Raw genomic sequence first — 17,247 nt, 5'->3', positions numbered from 1 at the left:
TGATTATCTGCACATTGATGTGTCTGACACTAATATAATAGAATCTACTAATAAAGATCACCTTGTTGGTGAGAGCTTGATTCACAACGTGGGTATTTACAAGTATGGAAATACTTGGAAATATCAAGAGGACTACACCATTGTGGATCTAAAATTATCTGGAGATGATGATCAGGCAAGGACGGATGAGCAGAATGCAGGAACTCAGGGAGACAGTTCAGAATGCACCGCATGAACCTTCCTTTGGATTAGCTCATTTGGATGCTATGGAGCAGAGGCTAAACAACAGAATGGATCTACACTTTCAGTCTTTGAATGATTCTTATCATACTGACTTGGAGTAGTTTGACGAACGTCAGGTCGCTTACATTGATAACCACTATCAGTCCTTGAGGAGCTTTGTTCAAACCACTATTGAGGCACAGAATGACAGGTTATGTGCAAAATTTGACAAGCTGAGAGTTCTCATCAAGGGAGATAGTAGTCTGACAATTCCTGATGATAGAAACCTTCCTCCTCTTCCTTAATTAGAAGACTTTAGACCTTAGGATACCTTAGGTTTATTTCTTCTAATGGCTAAATTCAGGATTATGTTGCTTTGTTCTCCCTGAGACATATTTTCTCTTTGCTTTTATTGGTTTGTAATAGTTACTATCTACTTATGATGAACTTTTATAACTTGATATGCATGATATTGAACTTTGAACGTTACTGGTTTTGTTTCAATTGCTTATATCATATGTTTATTTATGTCATATATAGTATGAATATGTGATTAATGGTTCTTGACCATGATTGGTTATATGCATCTCTCTTGTATGATTAATCATGATGCTTACATGTTATTATATCAATGCTTGACCATTCTGTGTTTAACTAGTTATCCTATAACCATCTATGCCATTAAAAATGTTCATTCATTATTTTTTGTCCATTTAATCATTTAACACCAGGTATTTAATCGATTAAATGATGTTAACAAGAGCATTTGTTCAGACTTCCTACAACTAGTTAATTAGTTAAATTCCCAAAATTGATTACAGTTTTGTTATCACTACATAACTCTTCTTACTTTTGACTAGATTGATTAGTTTATCTTTTTGATAACGTCAAAAGGGGGAGAAAGGTTGATTTGTTGTTTGATGTGTTTGCAGGTTTTAAATAGTAAAATTCAGCTTCCGTTTCGTTTTCGCTACCTACTTACATTAAGGGGGAGCAATGCGCTTTAACTTTGGAATTGACAACCATGTATTCTATAACCATCATCAAGCTATGCATCAAACAAGATTTGATGTGGAGTTTGTCATCATCAAAAAGGGGGAGATTGAAAGTTGAAATTGTCAAGTAAAGCACTATTAGAATTTGCCTATGTTTTGATGAGGACAAAGACTTAGTGAAAGTTTGAATATGATTCAACAAATCAACGTGTCATGGTCTCAAGGGTTTCATATCTAGACTAGGTTCTTTAATAGAGTTAATTTTAGAAGTCTAAGATGTGTGCCTTAGATATTGAGTCTAGATTAGGAAAACCTAGAGGCAATTCTCACAAGCCTTAAAAGTAATCATTTCATTTACATGAGACATTCCATCTAGATCATTATGTGTTCATGCATTAATCTTACATGTTACTTGTGCATCTTAGGCATAATATCTTGATAAAACATATATAGTTCATAACCATAGCAAATAGGTTGTTTACCATTTAATCAATAAGCTGAAAATGTGCCAGTTAATCGATTAAGAGATGTGTGAATCGATTAACATGATTACGGTTCCAACAAATAACTGAAAACCAGAAAACAGTTATTCCTAACAACCCGTTAATCAATTAATGAGTACTTAATCGATTAACTAGGAATCAGAATGGTTTTCTATAAAGACTGTGAATTCAGAACGTGTACCACGTCATATCATTCATTTTTAGAAATTGCTAGGTACATATTTTCGTGCTTAATTGTGTCATATAGGTAGAGTGAAATGCATTGTAAGATAGTGAGAGGTAGTACCATGCTTAGGCTTTAATTGTCATCATATTGCATGTGGTTTATATGTTAAACATTCCTATCTTTTCTTACATGTTTTCTTGCATTTCTTTAAAAGAATTTTAGGATAGAAATTATATGTTTCTGCATTTTCATAAACTCATACATATTCATTTATCATATGAGTTATGTATATGGGTTTTAGTTTAGTTTTTAAATGTAATATTTTGAGCAAAAGTGTGCTTTATAACGAGTTTAGAACGAGTACTTGGCTGGGATTAGATCGAGTACTTGAGTTTAGAACGAGTACTTAGAGGTCTTGAGTTTAGAACGAGTACTTGGCTGGGATTAGATCGCAAGAAATGTTTTCTTAGGCGATTGACAGAGTCAAACCAAGAAAGAGGGTTCTTGGATTCATGAAGGGAGTGTCTAAGTGTTGTATTGGAAGTTTGCATGTAACTATACATTCTGTTCAATATTTGTTAAGAAAAATCTCTCGAGATTAGAAGGGGAGGCCTGGATGTAGTTTATAAGTGGACCCGCAAACAAACCAGGATAAAATTTCTTGTTGCACGCTTTTTCTGTCCCTAATCTCTTTACATTTCAAGTCTTATTATTGCATGATATTGGCTGATATTTTGGATACTGTTAGGTTGTAGTATCTACTTTAATTCTATATAAAAATATTTGTTTTATCTATTCTTGAACGTCGGTGACTTGCTGTGCAAGAAATCATTCTGCATCTTGTTGTTTGTATTTGTTAATCGATTAAGACATACATTTAATCAATTAATTGAGGTTTTTTCTAGAATAGGGCTTCGGTACAAAAAGCAATAATTGATAACCGCTACACTTATTCAACTCCCTTCTAGGTATGTTCTGTCCACTGATACCTAACATGTCATTCCTCTATTCCTTTGGGAGATGTCTTAGGTTGGACCGATCAAGTAAAAGAATGATTGAAAGATTTAATCGACTAACATCGGCTAGTGTGCATACTCATTATGGATAATGAAGTAGTGGACGGCGATGGCGGTGGTTCTTCGCCAATATCTTGAGGGAGAGTCTAGATGAGACGAGTCCCTTGTATTTTTGGATGAGGTATTCTGTTGGATTGGACAGTTCTCACAATGTAAACTAGACGATCTCTGACAACCTCTCTTTGCAATCAGGATCAATAGAGGGATGCCCAGAAAGTATTTGATACGACAACGTCCTGAAATGGACATTTCTTTTAGAACAGATCGATCATATATCCTTGCAAGGAATAGTTTGGTGCGTTCAAATCGGCTTGTTATGGGACCTGTACTCTCGGTTATTTCCGAATAGTTTATTAGGAGGATATTGGTGTAAGGATGGATGAAATAAGCATAACATTCATACATTGAGCTCGTTGATATTGAACCTCATGGTTTGAGTTACAACATCATTCATCATTTGCATTTATGATTGTGAAATATATTGTGTATATTATGTGTGTATGTATGGATGTAATATTATGTGTAATTCCATGCTGTCAATGAATAATATTCATTAGATGTCTTAATCCATTTTTTTCTGCTTGTCTTCGGTACATGTTCTTGTTCAAATGGACCATACTGCAAGGATTCGTAGTTACCGCTTCTCGATGTCCCAAGAGGAGGCATCGAGGATTGATGGAGATCGGTGTCACCCTATCTCAAGCTCTGACATGTGTACTCAATTGGAGTCACACCTACTCTCATGGTACGATTATAAATCGAATCCTTTACTTGGATCTTTCTATCCAATCTCTTTGTAGCAATCCAAGGTGAATTCCAGAAACTTCCGAGAGTCCTAAGAATACTCTCGTGAATTAGGATTCTAGTTTGAACAACTGAATGGTCGGATAGTTGGGTTCACCTCTTGGTCCTTCCCAATGTATCTAAGAGGTGTGATTTGTTGGAGAGACAACTCACACGAATAAAACTCAGTTTAATGATTCAAATCACAACACTCAATGAAGTAGAAGTAAGAAAAAGTGTTTATTGAATGTAAATGGGGATAGCCTCAATCCTAGAAACAAAAGGAATTACTCGTTCATGATGGACAAGAGAATATCAAATTCTAAATTAGAGAATTGTAATGTAAAACATGTTCAATTCTTGAGGGAGAACCTTCATTTATCCTAATTACAAAAGATTGGGCTAACCTGAACAAAATAAATCTAAAAAATAGGAATAGAAACTGCCATCCACTATCGTGGGTGTATGTGGCGCCTTCACTTCAACTTGTTTCTCTTTGGTCCAGGCTCCAAGACGACTTCTTTTGGCACTTCAATTGGTCTTCGGATAGCCTCAACACTAAATTTCATCTTCTTGGACCCAATCTATACTCTTTTTGACTTCAATCCATCCAACATAAACAATATAGCCAAAAACACCCGCTCAACCCAAACAAAGAGAAATAAAAGTTAAAAAAAAATCATAAAGTCATAATTATGTCCTAAAATGTAAGTTAAATGCAATACAAATACAATATAATTTCGCACTCATCAAGAACATATACATGTATGATGTGGCAAATGTATGGAATCCCTTATCATCATGACGTGGCTAAAATATTTGAAGAGAGGGGAAGACCATAAAACTTTCAGGATGAATTTTCTCTAAAGAAACTTTCTCGAAAGTATATAATTGACATATTCATCCTATCCAAGGAAGAAGATTGACATCAATATTATTTTAATGAGATACTCCCACCAAATGTGAATATTGCACTAGGTAAGCAAAAAAAAGAACATAACTAAAAAAGAGGGAGAACTTTCAAATCCACATAGGATCAACAAGAAATGCACTAAAATGAATTGTACCAATTGTATCAAGAAATGACACAATTATAAAACATGAAAATACCTTTAAATTCTAATAAAAAGGTTTACGAAAGGCCAATAAAGTCTACTCAACCAAGAAGGATGTCAACAGATGACAACTAGTGGTGTTGAACTTTTTTTTCTGAGTGGGGTATCTTAATATTTTTTATTTCTATAAGGAGTCATTCTTTGTCTCTTGGAGTACATGACCAAATTTATTCTTTCTATCACAAATTTAATGTAACGCTCCGAAAATTACTCCAAAAATATTGCTCAAAAATGGGTAATTTTTTTTTGAATAATGTAATATCAACTTTGTTTACTTATATTCATTTCTTTTTCGGGACATCACTTTAAGTAACATAAATTGCAGAAAATCAATAACCGATACCTAATGGTAACAAAAAATAACTCAACATATCTTTGAATAATACTTTATTAAAAGAATAGGAAACATTAGTACGAAATACAAGGCATAATGAAATCTTCGCCTAAACTAAAACTATACAAAAAGGCTGAGACATTTAGCACATCAAAAGTACCCTACACAGATACCCTACTCAAAAAGCATAATATAAATGGAAAGGGATTCTAGCGACTAGCTCCAGTTTCCCGGGGTGCACTAGAGCACTCGCTCATATCCTCCTCCATCTCAGAATCATAAGAGATGTTTACTACCTCGATGGAGTCCTCTATACATATTAACTCCACACAATCCTCCTTTTCAGCTTCCGGCTCCTTCTCAGCCTCCATCTCCTCCTTTGGGTCGTAGGACGAATTTTGCAACCTAGTCCCCACTCTTGCATTCGCCTAGGGTTCGAGCATGGTCCGCCGAGTAGCTCTCCTTCATGGTGGGGAACTGATCACATCATCCCAAATCTGTCGCCTCCTAGGCGGCCTTGTAGCAGATGGTTCGTGAGGAGTCACAGACTAAGTAGACGGCACAGTAGGTGTCGACCTCCGATCAGGCAAGGTGAAGGAAGCCTTCAGCTCCGCATGATTGGATGGGAAGCGCATCGTGGAGCCATCGCATACCATCTCTAGCTCCAAGGCACAAGGGCCTATGTAAAATTTTCAAATTCTTCTAAATTCAATTTTAATCCTTATTTGAGTTAACTATAAATTAATTGTTATATTTAAAGGAATAAGGCAGTCTTTAATCGATTAACTGGGTGATTTTCTAGAATAGGGCTTTGGTGCGAATAGAAGTATTTGGGAACCGCGACACATATTCAACCCCCCCCCCTTCTAGGCTTATTTTGTCACTGATACCTAACAAGTTCGAATTACTACTCAGAGGCAGAAAGGACTTTCCATAGAAGAAGAAGACAACAAAGAGAAAGAGCAAGAGAAAGACATACACATGTACAAACAATGACTGAACAAGATGAAAACCCACTTTGCGACTACATAGCCCCTAATGCTCGTAGTTCACATCCTGGAATAGTCCGCCCAACTGTTGAGGTAAAGAACTTTTCTTTGCCATCTGCTCTGGTCCAAAAGGTGATGCAAAACCAATGTGGAGGAGGAGCTCATAAAGATCTGAATGCCCATATTGACAAGTTCTTGGAATTCTATGAGATTGTAAGAATCCATGGGGCTTCTGAAGATGTCATTCGTCAATGCATGTTTTCGTATTCCCCTAGATACAGAGCTAAGACATGGCTAAGGAATCAAAATGCTTAAATTCAAACAACATGGCGAACTTTGGAGGAGGCTTTTCTCAACAAATATTTTCTTCCATCCAAAACTGTGCACTATAGGCACCTCATCCAAAACTTCAGTCAAAAGGATGGGGAGTCAATTATTGAAGTCTGGGGAAGATTAAATGAGCTAACTGAAGCTTGCCCTTATCATAGTATTCCACCTTGGATGCTGGTTCAGAACTTCTAAAGTGGGTTAGACATTCCACCACAATAATTGTTGGACTCTTTAGTAGGTGATGCCTTTCTTTGCAAAGGAGTTTATGCTACTTCAAAGATCAAAGAGAATGTGGTTTCCCATCATCACCAATGGGTGAATGATGGGAGACATCATCCAATGAGAGCTGGTGAATAATATTCAGGAAATCAAATGAAAAATATAATTTCCACGTTGGAGAATCTTTCTCAGAGGTTTGAAAAGCTAGAAAAATATCGTGTTAATGCTATTGAGTCTATAATTGCAACATGTGAGGGATGTGGAGCAAACAGGCATGAGTAGCCTGAATGCAAAAAAACTCACTAAACTAGTACATGGAGTTTGGATCAATGAACAACATGAATCATTCAATTACAATGACTACAAGAAGAGGAGCGGACAGCAATTCAACCCACCATACAGGCAAAATTATCCCAACCTTTCCTAGAGGAGAAAAAACACTTTAAATCATCAACATCAGGATGAGCAAGGCAATAGGAAACCTATAACGGTTTCCACAGGTACAATCTTTTCCTATTGATCTCACTTTTATAACAACAATGGAAGGCCAGGAAAAATTACTTGTTAACCTTAATAAATTTCAAGAAGATCAAATCGTGATTAATAAAAGGTTTCAAATATGTTAAATAAATTTAATTCTAAGATAGAAAATTTGACAATCCATGAAAAATGTTAGAAAACAAATTGTCCAACAAGGTAACAACTTTAATAGGCAACCTGAGATGTTTCCACGACAACCCGAGAAAAATCCAAATAGTGAACATTGTAAGGTTGTCCGCTTACGGAATGAGAAGGCACTCAAGAATGTTCCTCGATTTGGAAATGATACACAAGTGGAAGAGAAACATACTGAGACATAACTCCTTCTAGGGTAACAAAATTATGAAAATGTGTCTATGCATGTAGCTCCACCATCATATGTACCACCAATTCCTTTTTCCTAGAGATTTGCAAAGGCAAAGTTAGAAAAGAAATATGAGAAATTCTTAGATATCCTTAAGAAATTATATATCAATTTGCCCTTCATTGAGGCACTATAGGAGATGCATTTGTACATGAAATTTATTAAGGATATTCTATCTAAAAAGAGAAGACTGAAGGATTATGAAACAATTGCTCTAAGTGAGAAGTGCAATACTTTAATTCAAAATAAATTGCCTACAAAACTAAAAGATCCTAATAGTTTCACTATCTTGTGCTTAATTGGTAACACTAATTTTGACCATGTTTTATGTTACTTGGGGGCAAATGTGAGTCTCATGCCCTTATCCGTGTGTAAAAAAATTGGATGTGAGTGAACTAAAACCCACTACTATATCACTTCAATTAGTGGATAGATCAGTTAAATTCCCTATAGGTATCTTGGAGGATGTTCCTACCAAAGTTGGAAAAAATTTCATTCCAATAGATTTTGTAATATTAGGGATAGAAGAAGATGCACAAATTCCAATCTTACCATGTAGACCTTTTTTGAATACCTCTGGTGCTATAATTTAAGTTAAAAATGGAAAACTTTCCCTAAGCATAGGGGATAAATATTTTGAATTTGATATTGCTAAATCTATTAAACAACCTTCTCTTGAGGACTCATATTGCAGGGTTGATATGATGAACCAAGTCGTGAAGGAGAAAATGACTAAAGTGAAATCTGAGGATCTCTTGGAGAGACGTATGTTAGAAGGTGACTCTTTGAATTTTTATGAGGAAATGGCTCATGGTAGGGATATGTAATTGCAAGCTAAACACTCCCCTATAACCAACCAGAGGTGAGCTTGAGGGTCATACATAAATCTCATGATTGGAAGAAAGGGAAAGCACCTAAAATAGAAGTAAAAGCACTCTTTACACCCTCGAGTATGAGATCATAGGATCCTGCGTAATGCGCAAGGATCAACCGTTAAGCTAATGACGTTAAACGAGCACATCCTGGGAGGCAACCCATGTTGAAGGTATATTTTTATTAGTTCATTAATTTCAGTGTTTTAATGTCTGATTTAGGGCCTCCCTGAGTTTGGAGCCTTTGTAGGGGATGTTTATAGTGTTAGCCACAAAAAAACTATAAACACTAAAAAAATAAAAAATAGAAACAAAATTATTACATGGAAAAGTGCTAACACGACCATGCCTATTAGCTGCCCCCTTCAGAATGGGTATTTACACCTAGTCCATCTAGGACATATATGCTATCTGGACCTTTTTCTCTTCTTTTTACGTATTCTACTACAGTCAATGAGGCTGACTACTTATAACTAGCACATAGGCCAGGGACACTTCTCACCTAACCTGTGAGTTTTCTTTTTTCTTTCTCGTCTTGTTTAGATTTTTACAATGGGGACAATGTAAATTTATAAGCTTAACGGGTTTTTTACATTTAGATAGTTCGTTCATATTAATGCTTACCATTTAAATTTAAATTTTTTTAGGTTGAATATTCATATTATCATGCTTTGTGCTATGTGCTGAATGTCCGCTTTAAATGAAAAATATGCATGAATGATGATTGTTGATCTGTAACTCTCATTGGAAAATAAACTCGTGACAGAATAATAACATGAAAGACATTAGATTTGGATACTTTGAATTAAATTTGGTTTTATGAAAGTCTTTGTTTCATAACTATTGCTGAATGCACCAAATGTGAGAAACTTGGACCAAAACAATAAAGGTTCTGATTTAAATTGACAATCACATAAAAACTCTTTTTCTTTCATGAGTGCATAACTTTCTATGATTGTACATTCTAGAATTTGATTTGTGACCATTTCAAGCTACTCAAATTAGGGTTTCAGGGTAATTTGTGATGTTTGGTTGAAGTAATGGGAAAACATAAAAATGCCATTGTCGTGAAAGAATCCATAAAAAGGTGAATTTTTCATCCTTTCTCTTTTAGAAAATCATAAGAACGAATAAAAAAATGTATAAAAAATAAAAAATACACTAAAAGAGATATTATTGAAAAGGAATGTTGTAAAGAGATGGTTTCATCAAAAAATGATCATGTGATAAAAGTAAGGCTTATGAAGAGAATCTCAATGCTTCAATCAAATGTCTAAAAAGTTTAAGTATTTTGGGAAACAATTATAAGCCTTTTGAATTACCATTTCTTTGTTTATACCTTAAATCATTCACTTTGGCCTCATTACAACTATTTAAAGACCTCTTAATTTTTTGCATGGATTCAAATACAGTTAGTGGCAATTTGGTCTATAATTAAGCATATGGTAATTTACTTTCATGAAACTTTTTGAGCGAAACACTATGATCTTTAAACACAAGAGAGTGATGAGAGAAGAGTGACCCTAATTCATGTAGTTGTAATGATTCAAAGACTTAGCTAGAATTGAATTTGTTTATGATTGTCTTGTCTTAATGTCTAGATTATTTCAAAACTATCATCAGATTGCTGGTTATTTTGGGTCACAGTTTCTATATCGTCATTCATACATGATTGTGAAAGTAAGACATAATACTTGTTTGAGAAAAAACAAGAGATAAGCTTGAGAGGATTTGATGAGTATGAAATTATGTAGTATTGCATTACATTTAACTTACATTTTATGACAGGACTTTAGGATTGTTTTTAACTTTTATTTATCATTATTTGTTTTGAGGAGGTATTTTTTACTATGTTGTGTGGGTTGGATGAAATGCGCCAAAAAGAGTAGAGATTGGATGCAAGAAGATGAAATTTGGTGTTGAGGCTATGCAAAGACCAATTGAAGGGCCAAAATAAGTTGCCTTGGAGCCTGGACCGAAGAGAAGCAACTTGAAGTGAAGACGCCACATAGACCCACGACAATGGATGAGAGATTATATTCATATTTTTTAGATTTGTTTTGTTAGACTTAGCCCAATATTTTATAATTATGATAAATGAGGATTCTCCCTCAAGGATTTAACATATTTTATATTACAATTCTCTAATTTAGAATTTGGTATTCTCTTCTCCATTATGAGTGAGTAACTCCTTTTGTTTCTAGGATTAGGGTTACACCCTTTTACATTCAATAAACACTTATTCTAACTTCTATTTCATTGAATATTGTGATTTGAATTATTAAACTGACTTTTATTCATGTGAGTTGTCTGGCCAACAAATCACACCTCTTAGATACATTGGGGAAGAACCGAGAGGTGAACCAAACTATCAGAAAATTCAGTTATTCAAACTAGAATCCTAATTCACGAGAGTAGTCTTAGAATTCTCGGGGGTTTCTGGAATTCACTTTGGATTGCTACAAAGCAATTAGATAGAAAGATTCAAGTAAAGGATTTGATTAATAATCGTATCACGAGAGTATGTGTGAGTTCAATTGAGTACATGTGTCAGAGCTTGAGAGAGGATGACATATATCAAAGAGAAATTCACCCTCACAACCTCATGAAAAGGAGCAAAACAATGATTTGTGAGTGTAAAGGCGGTAACTCTTATCCTAGGAACTCTTCCTAAAGTAGATTTCAATCCTTTTTATTATTTTTATAATTATTCTTGTCAATTGTTCAATTGTTCTAAATTCAATTTTAATCCTTATTTGAGTTAAGTATAAATTAATTTTTATAATTAAAGAAATTTTTCAGTCCTTGTGTGATCATTATTTTATTATTTGACGACATAATCGTGCACTTACGATTTGACCTATCAGTTCTTTTATAAGGTGAACACCTTATTTCCATCAACACAATAACTAATCTCACATGTTTTGTGCCCTCTAGCATGTACTATACAACTCATTGCCTCTATTTTGTAGACTTCTAACTTTTGTTATATCTTTGGACAGATTGATTGATTATAAGATAACATTTCAGCCATCTTAACATGAAATCTTTTCATTAAATATCTTTGAATCGTCTCCAACATGGTATAGGCTTGTCTCTCGCCTCCTTTATATATATGAGTTGAATATCTCACATATATTATTTAGCAATGTGTAACATTTCAATTGAGGATTTGTAGGCATACCTGCATAACATGATGGTATGTATTATAACCAAACACATTGGTATAAACAATAATAACGCACAATATGAAGCATTCATGCACCAGATTTTGGTTCCTCCTTTTTTAACCATTCACAAGCTATTGTATCAATCTTCTTAATCTCCCCATATATTGGTTATGCTCAGAATCTCTATATATCCTTCAATCATTATGCATCAAGTCTTTTAATGTTTTTCTTTGAAATCCTACATTCTTGAAATTGGTATACATATGTCTAACACAATATATATGATCAGTCACAATCTCCTTAAATGCCTCAACTAATCCCTGCACCAAACAAGTAAACAATAAATAATTCTTTACTACGTCAATTAGGATTTAATTATATGAAATGAATATTAAAATTTTCCTTTTGCCGGTTGTACATGAAAATCCCACCCATATCTCCAATACTACCAATGTCTTCAAGCAACAATATTAGGGACCATTTCCAAGACTCTTTGTTTTTTATCTTATCGATTGTCGAAGCAATAGGAAACCTAATATCATTGGTATTACACATAACAATCGTCCCTTAAACTTAGTTTCCAAATGACACTCATCCACCCCTATCATTTTTTTACACCCAACTAAGAATCCTTTTCTACACGCATGAATACACATGTGCAAACTTTCGAAATTCTGGTTTTCTAATCTTATCTTTATTGTGCTACAAACATTGACCTCTATAATCGCTACAACATATCTCTATAACTTTCCAAATTGCTTGTCCTCTATAATCGCTACAACATATCTCTATAACTTCCCAAATTGCTTGCCCTCATTACCCTGTATAATTTTTAAAGAAGAGTCTTAACACAACATGCTTTTTGAATGGATATGTTAATCTTATGATCCCTTTGTATAGAAGATTACTAACTTTTAACCTCCCAGATAGATAAATTCCTAAACTTTCTAAGTATTTACTACTAACCAATTTTGTTGTGACCCTTTTGTTCTGATAATGCATTCCACATTCGTGTATTAGGTTTAAGCTCTTAATTTGGAAGGATGACTTATCTTGTGCAGGAGTTGCATTAATTCACTAGCCACTCATATAACAATGACTCTACTCTTGTCACTATGAGTGTACTTAATATCATAACATTTCTTGATGGTCCACTCAATAAGTCTTTCTAAACTTGATATTAGATTCAAACTTCATCCCTTTCATGAGCTTTGGATACTCATGCAAGTCGTCTTTCTCATTAAACTCGGTCCATTTTAGCTTGGGTTTATTATGTGAGCTATCACTCCCATTAATGCTCAACAATCCGTCACTATCATCATAGTCATACATTGGTTTAATATCTTTACTATTAGACCTAATTGTAAGAATTTTAAGTTGCTTGCATGATTTGTATATATCCTACTGTTTATTTATTTAATTAAAGGCACATCCCTTGTAGTGTCATATATTTTATCCGCTTCACCCTTTGAACTATCAATAAATTAACTCCTCTAAGTCTTCAGTGTTATTATCATCCTCTTTCACATAGTTTGGATCATCTAAGTCACAATCAATTCTTTGAATCTCAATAAGATAACTATAGCAATATTAAAATAATAATAATAGCTATTTTAGAGTTAAATAATATTTATTTTTATACTAATCTTATTTTAGAATCAAATAATAATGAAATTATAAATTTATTGATGATTTTTTGATTAATAAGATACTACTAACTATATCATGTTATGTATGTGTAAAAAACAATGTTGAGAAAGTCGAGCAAGATGTTAAACCAGTAGATGACTCATATTAAGTTTATCCGATTTAAACAATTAAACTGTATGGTTTGACCGTATAATTTTATATATAATTAATAATTTTTAACAATATAAATGCACTGGTAACATATATGGTTTTAACCATGCGAATGTACGAGCAACATACATATTCTTAATCATAAATGCACATGTAATATGTCTTCTAAATCATGCGGCAAAAAATGTCGTCCCGTGCAAATGCACGGGTAACTTGCTAGTTTATTTGATGTCGAGAATCTAATCTGTATATGAAACGTAAGTAGACAATAGGCTTTAGGCCAACAAGGAATTAATAGAGAAGAGAAAGCTCCAAACCCAAGTGCAATAGCCATAAATATGAAGGGACAAGATTGGAATAAAATCAAGTTGACAAAGCAAAACCAATGTTAACAACAAATATGCTAGGAGACGCATATAATATGTCACATTTGGAAACAAATATATTTTATAGTTTTTGATGTTATTATTTAAAATTAAATTAAATTAAAATTAAAATATTAATATGTTATTGAAGATCTTATTAGTTGTCTAATGTCTCTATATGATTTCGTCTTCACATAAGTTTTTCTTCTTCTTAAATTGCTCCATTGGAAAAAGAAATAATAATAAATAGATTAAGTGGCCACTCTAAACTTGACCAGTACATTAAATAGGTGGCTCACTTGGTATCTTTCTCTCTCTGGTTGAAGACAAATAGTGTTCCCTCATTTTGTTGCGTTTTCATTATATTTTTAAATAAATGTGTAGATTAAAAAATTGAAAGATCATATTTCAATGTAATCTAACAGAAACTTAATAGAATGATTATGTTATCAATGGTAGAGGTAAGATTTCATTGAAATGAAATTATAGTTGTTAATTCCTATTTGCAAAATGTGTAAATTTGAAGGAGTTATATAGACTTTTCTTTTTTAAATTTTTATTTCTCTCCTTACTTTATTGTTACTTAAGAAACCCCATAATTTGGCAAAACAATTGTTTTACATATTTATACAATATTTTAACTAATAAATATTAATATACTATGCATAAATATGAGCCTATATCGACATCACTAGTTAATACCGTAGTGAAGGGAGGAATCACATTTTCTGTCACAAATGTGTATCAGTATATGTTATGAGTTGTGATTGGTCAGAAAAATAGTTAATAATTAAATTTTTAATTTAAATATATTTTAAACTAATCATAATTCATGACACATATATTGATACTCATTGTCGGAAAAAAATATGCTCCTATAAAGGGAACATATCTTCTTTCACAAAAAATATGTGACTTCATATGACACTTTTATTGATGGGTGAGAAAAACACTTAATTATTATTGTTACCGTAGCCATATTCCAACAATTATTATACTTCTAAGTTAAATATCTTTGAAATTTCAATCAATTGTGACTATCATTGGCAATTTGGATCATGCCCATGAAGACCGCCCGCCCGCACATTTTGGGCAGGCAAGACATGAAAATGTGTTCATCCATCCTAAAATGCCCACCCAACATACCATTTTCGCCCATGAGTATTTCAAACGGGTGGGCAGGGCGGCCCACAAGTATCAGTGAATATTACAATAAGAAATTTGATGGGTCAAGCATGACAAGAGTAATTCATGTTCTCACCACTCGAATACAATGTATCAATTTTCCAAAATATAATGTCTTACCAATTAACTGTATGTTCGGTTTATAAAAAGCAAGATGTTATTTTTTTGTTTTGAATCTCATTGTCACATTAAATATTACAATGTTTTAGTAGTGAAATAAAATATAATATATAATATATAATATCTTGTAATGTTCGATGTACAAGATCATTTTTAGTTTTTTATTTTAATTAGGGCTGCCCGCAAGCCTGCCCTGCCCATGTTTAGGCAGGCATGACATGATATTTCATGTCCTATTTAAAAACGGGCATGCTCATGCTTGCCCTAATTTTGATGGGCATTGTGTGGACATGAGTAGGGTGGCTACAATTGTCAATTCTAAATGTGACATATTTTGTAGAAAATAATGATTTATTATCTTAAATCATGTCTCACATCAATCACATTAAAGTAAAATAAAAAATTAATTAATATTTAATTTTTTAATTCACCTAACAAATTTTTATTAGTACTGATATAATTTGGATATTTAAAGTATTTCCTATGGTAAAACCTCCTTTACATCATTACCAAAAAAAAAAAAGGACCTCCTTTACATGGCAAACTCTTATTGGCAGTGTGACCAAAGATTACAATGGCAGCACCTCACATCCGCATATCTTATCATATTCCTCTATCTTTTGGATAAGGAAAATCTACTAACTTCCATCGGATACAATACATTTTGTTACCAAAATTGTATTATTTTATATGATATTATTTATAATATGTTTAAAAAGTAGTTAAATATTAAAATTTTAATTTAAATATATTATATTTTTTCAATTAATTAAAATTAATCATAAATAATGTTGATAAACTTGGTGCTACCCTTCCATAGTTCCATTCATGTTTCAATGGATAATACCACTTGACCACTCAACCCACATATCCAAAACGCCATGGCCACCATATTCTCATCACATTCATCACTTTTCTCTTCCTCTGCCACCGCCTCAGCAACCACCCCTACCCCACGTAAACTACCAAATCCACTCCTCCACATACCACTCTCCAAACAACCTCTAACCAACTTAACTGCCGCAGTAGCCATAGCCACCATCCTAACCACCGCACCACCTTCCTTAGCAGACACCTCCACCACCACCTACCAACTCTACTACGGTACCGCTGCTAGCGCCGCAAACTACGGCGGATACGGCGGCAACTCCAGCAAGAAAGACTCAGCTGAGTACGTGTACGACGTGCCTGAAGGGTGGAAGGAGCGTTTGGTGTCAAAAGTTGAGAAGGGTACTAATGGAACTGATAGTGAATTCTACAACCCAAAGAAGAAAACTGAGAAAGAGTATCTCACTTTTCTCACTGGGTTTCGCCAACTTGCACCAAAAGATGCTGTTTTGAACAATTTAGCTCTTTCTGATGTTGTGTTGCAGGATTTGATTGCAAGTGCTGAAGGTTTGAGTTCTGAGGAAGTGAAAGATGATAAGGGTCAAGTTTATTATGTGTATGAGATTGATGGGGTTGGTACTCATAGCTTGATCTCTGTGACATGTGCTAATAACAAGCTTTATGCTCATTTTGTTAATGCTCCAACACCTGAGTGGAATAGAGATAAGGATGTTCTTAGGCATGTTCATGAGTCTTTTAAAACAGTGGGATCATTCTAGATTGTGTTTTTTATATATTTTGGTATAGATAATGATTCTGTTTTTCTTAATGTTAAGGATGGTGTCCTGTGATAATCTTCTTGAAATTTTCACTCCATGTCAATTATTATATGTTTGGTTTCAATTTTATTGAATATTTTAAATTGCAGTTGTGATTGGTATACTTACGTGATTACAGGTGTTGAAATGTAAACTATTTTATGATTAAAAATATATTTTTGAATTCGATGTGATCTGATGCGCTCAAAATATAGTCTAATGTGATTATGTGATTGTGTTCCGGCCCAATGCGACTGCATCATTGTGATTTGATGTTACTGAAAATGTTTGAAATATGTTATTATAGAAAGTCTTGTAGTGCCTAACCTTAGAATATACTAGAGTATCAATGTTATATATTGGACTCAATGTTCTTTGTTATTATATACAAATAGAAACACCTCATGAACATTTGGGCTTATGAGATATGTTATTATCCCCTCAATGCTCTAA

At 33.6% G+C, this 17,247-nt stretch overlaps 1 protein-coding gene across 1 annotated transcript; it reads left to right on the top strand.

The window, feature by feature from the left end:
* On the top strand, window positions 15,778-16,850 carry LOC109343325 (thylakoid lumenal 19 kDa protein, chloroplastic). The gene is made up of 2 exons (XM_019581564.1): window positions 15,778-15,798; window positions 15,976-16,850. The coding sequence occupies exon 2, from the start codon at window positions 16,030-16,032 to the stop codon at window positions 16,753-16,755; it is 726 nt and encodes a 241-aa protein (XP_019437109.1). The 5' UTR covers window positions 15,778-15,798; window positions 15,976-16,029; the 3' UTR covers window positions 16,756-16,850.

This window comes from Lupinus angustifolius, chromosome LG03, assembly GCF_001865875.1.
Source record: "Lupinus angustifolius cultivar Tanjil chromosome LG03, LupAngTanjil_v1.0, whole genome shotgun sequence".
NCBI classification, from domain to species: Eukaryota; Viridiplantae; Streptophyta; class Magnoliopsida; order Fabales; family Fabaceae; genus Lupinus; species Lupinus angustifolius.
The sequence above is the reverse complement of the archived record's forward strand: the minus strand, read 5'-3'. Positions and strand labels throughout refer to the sequence as shown.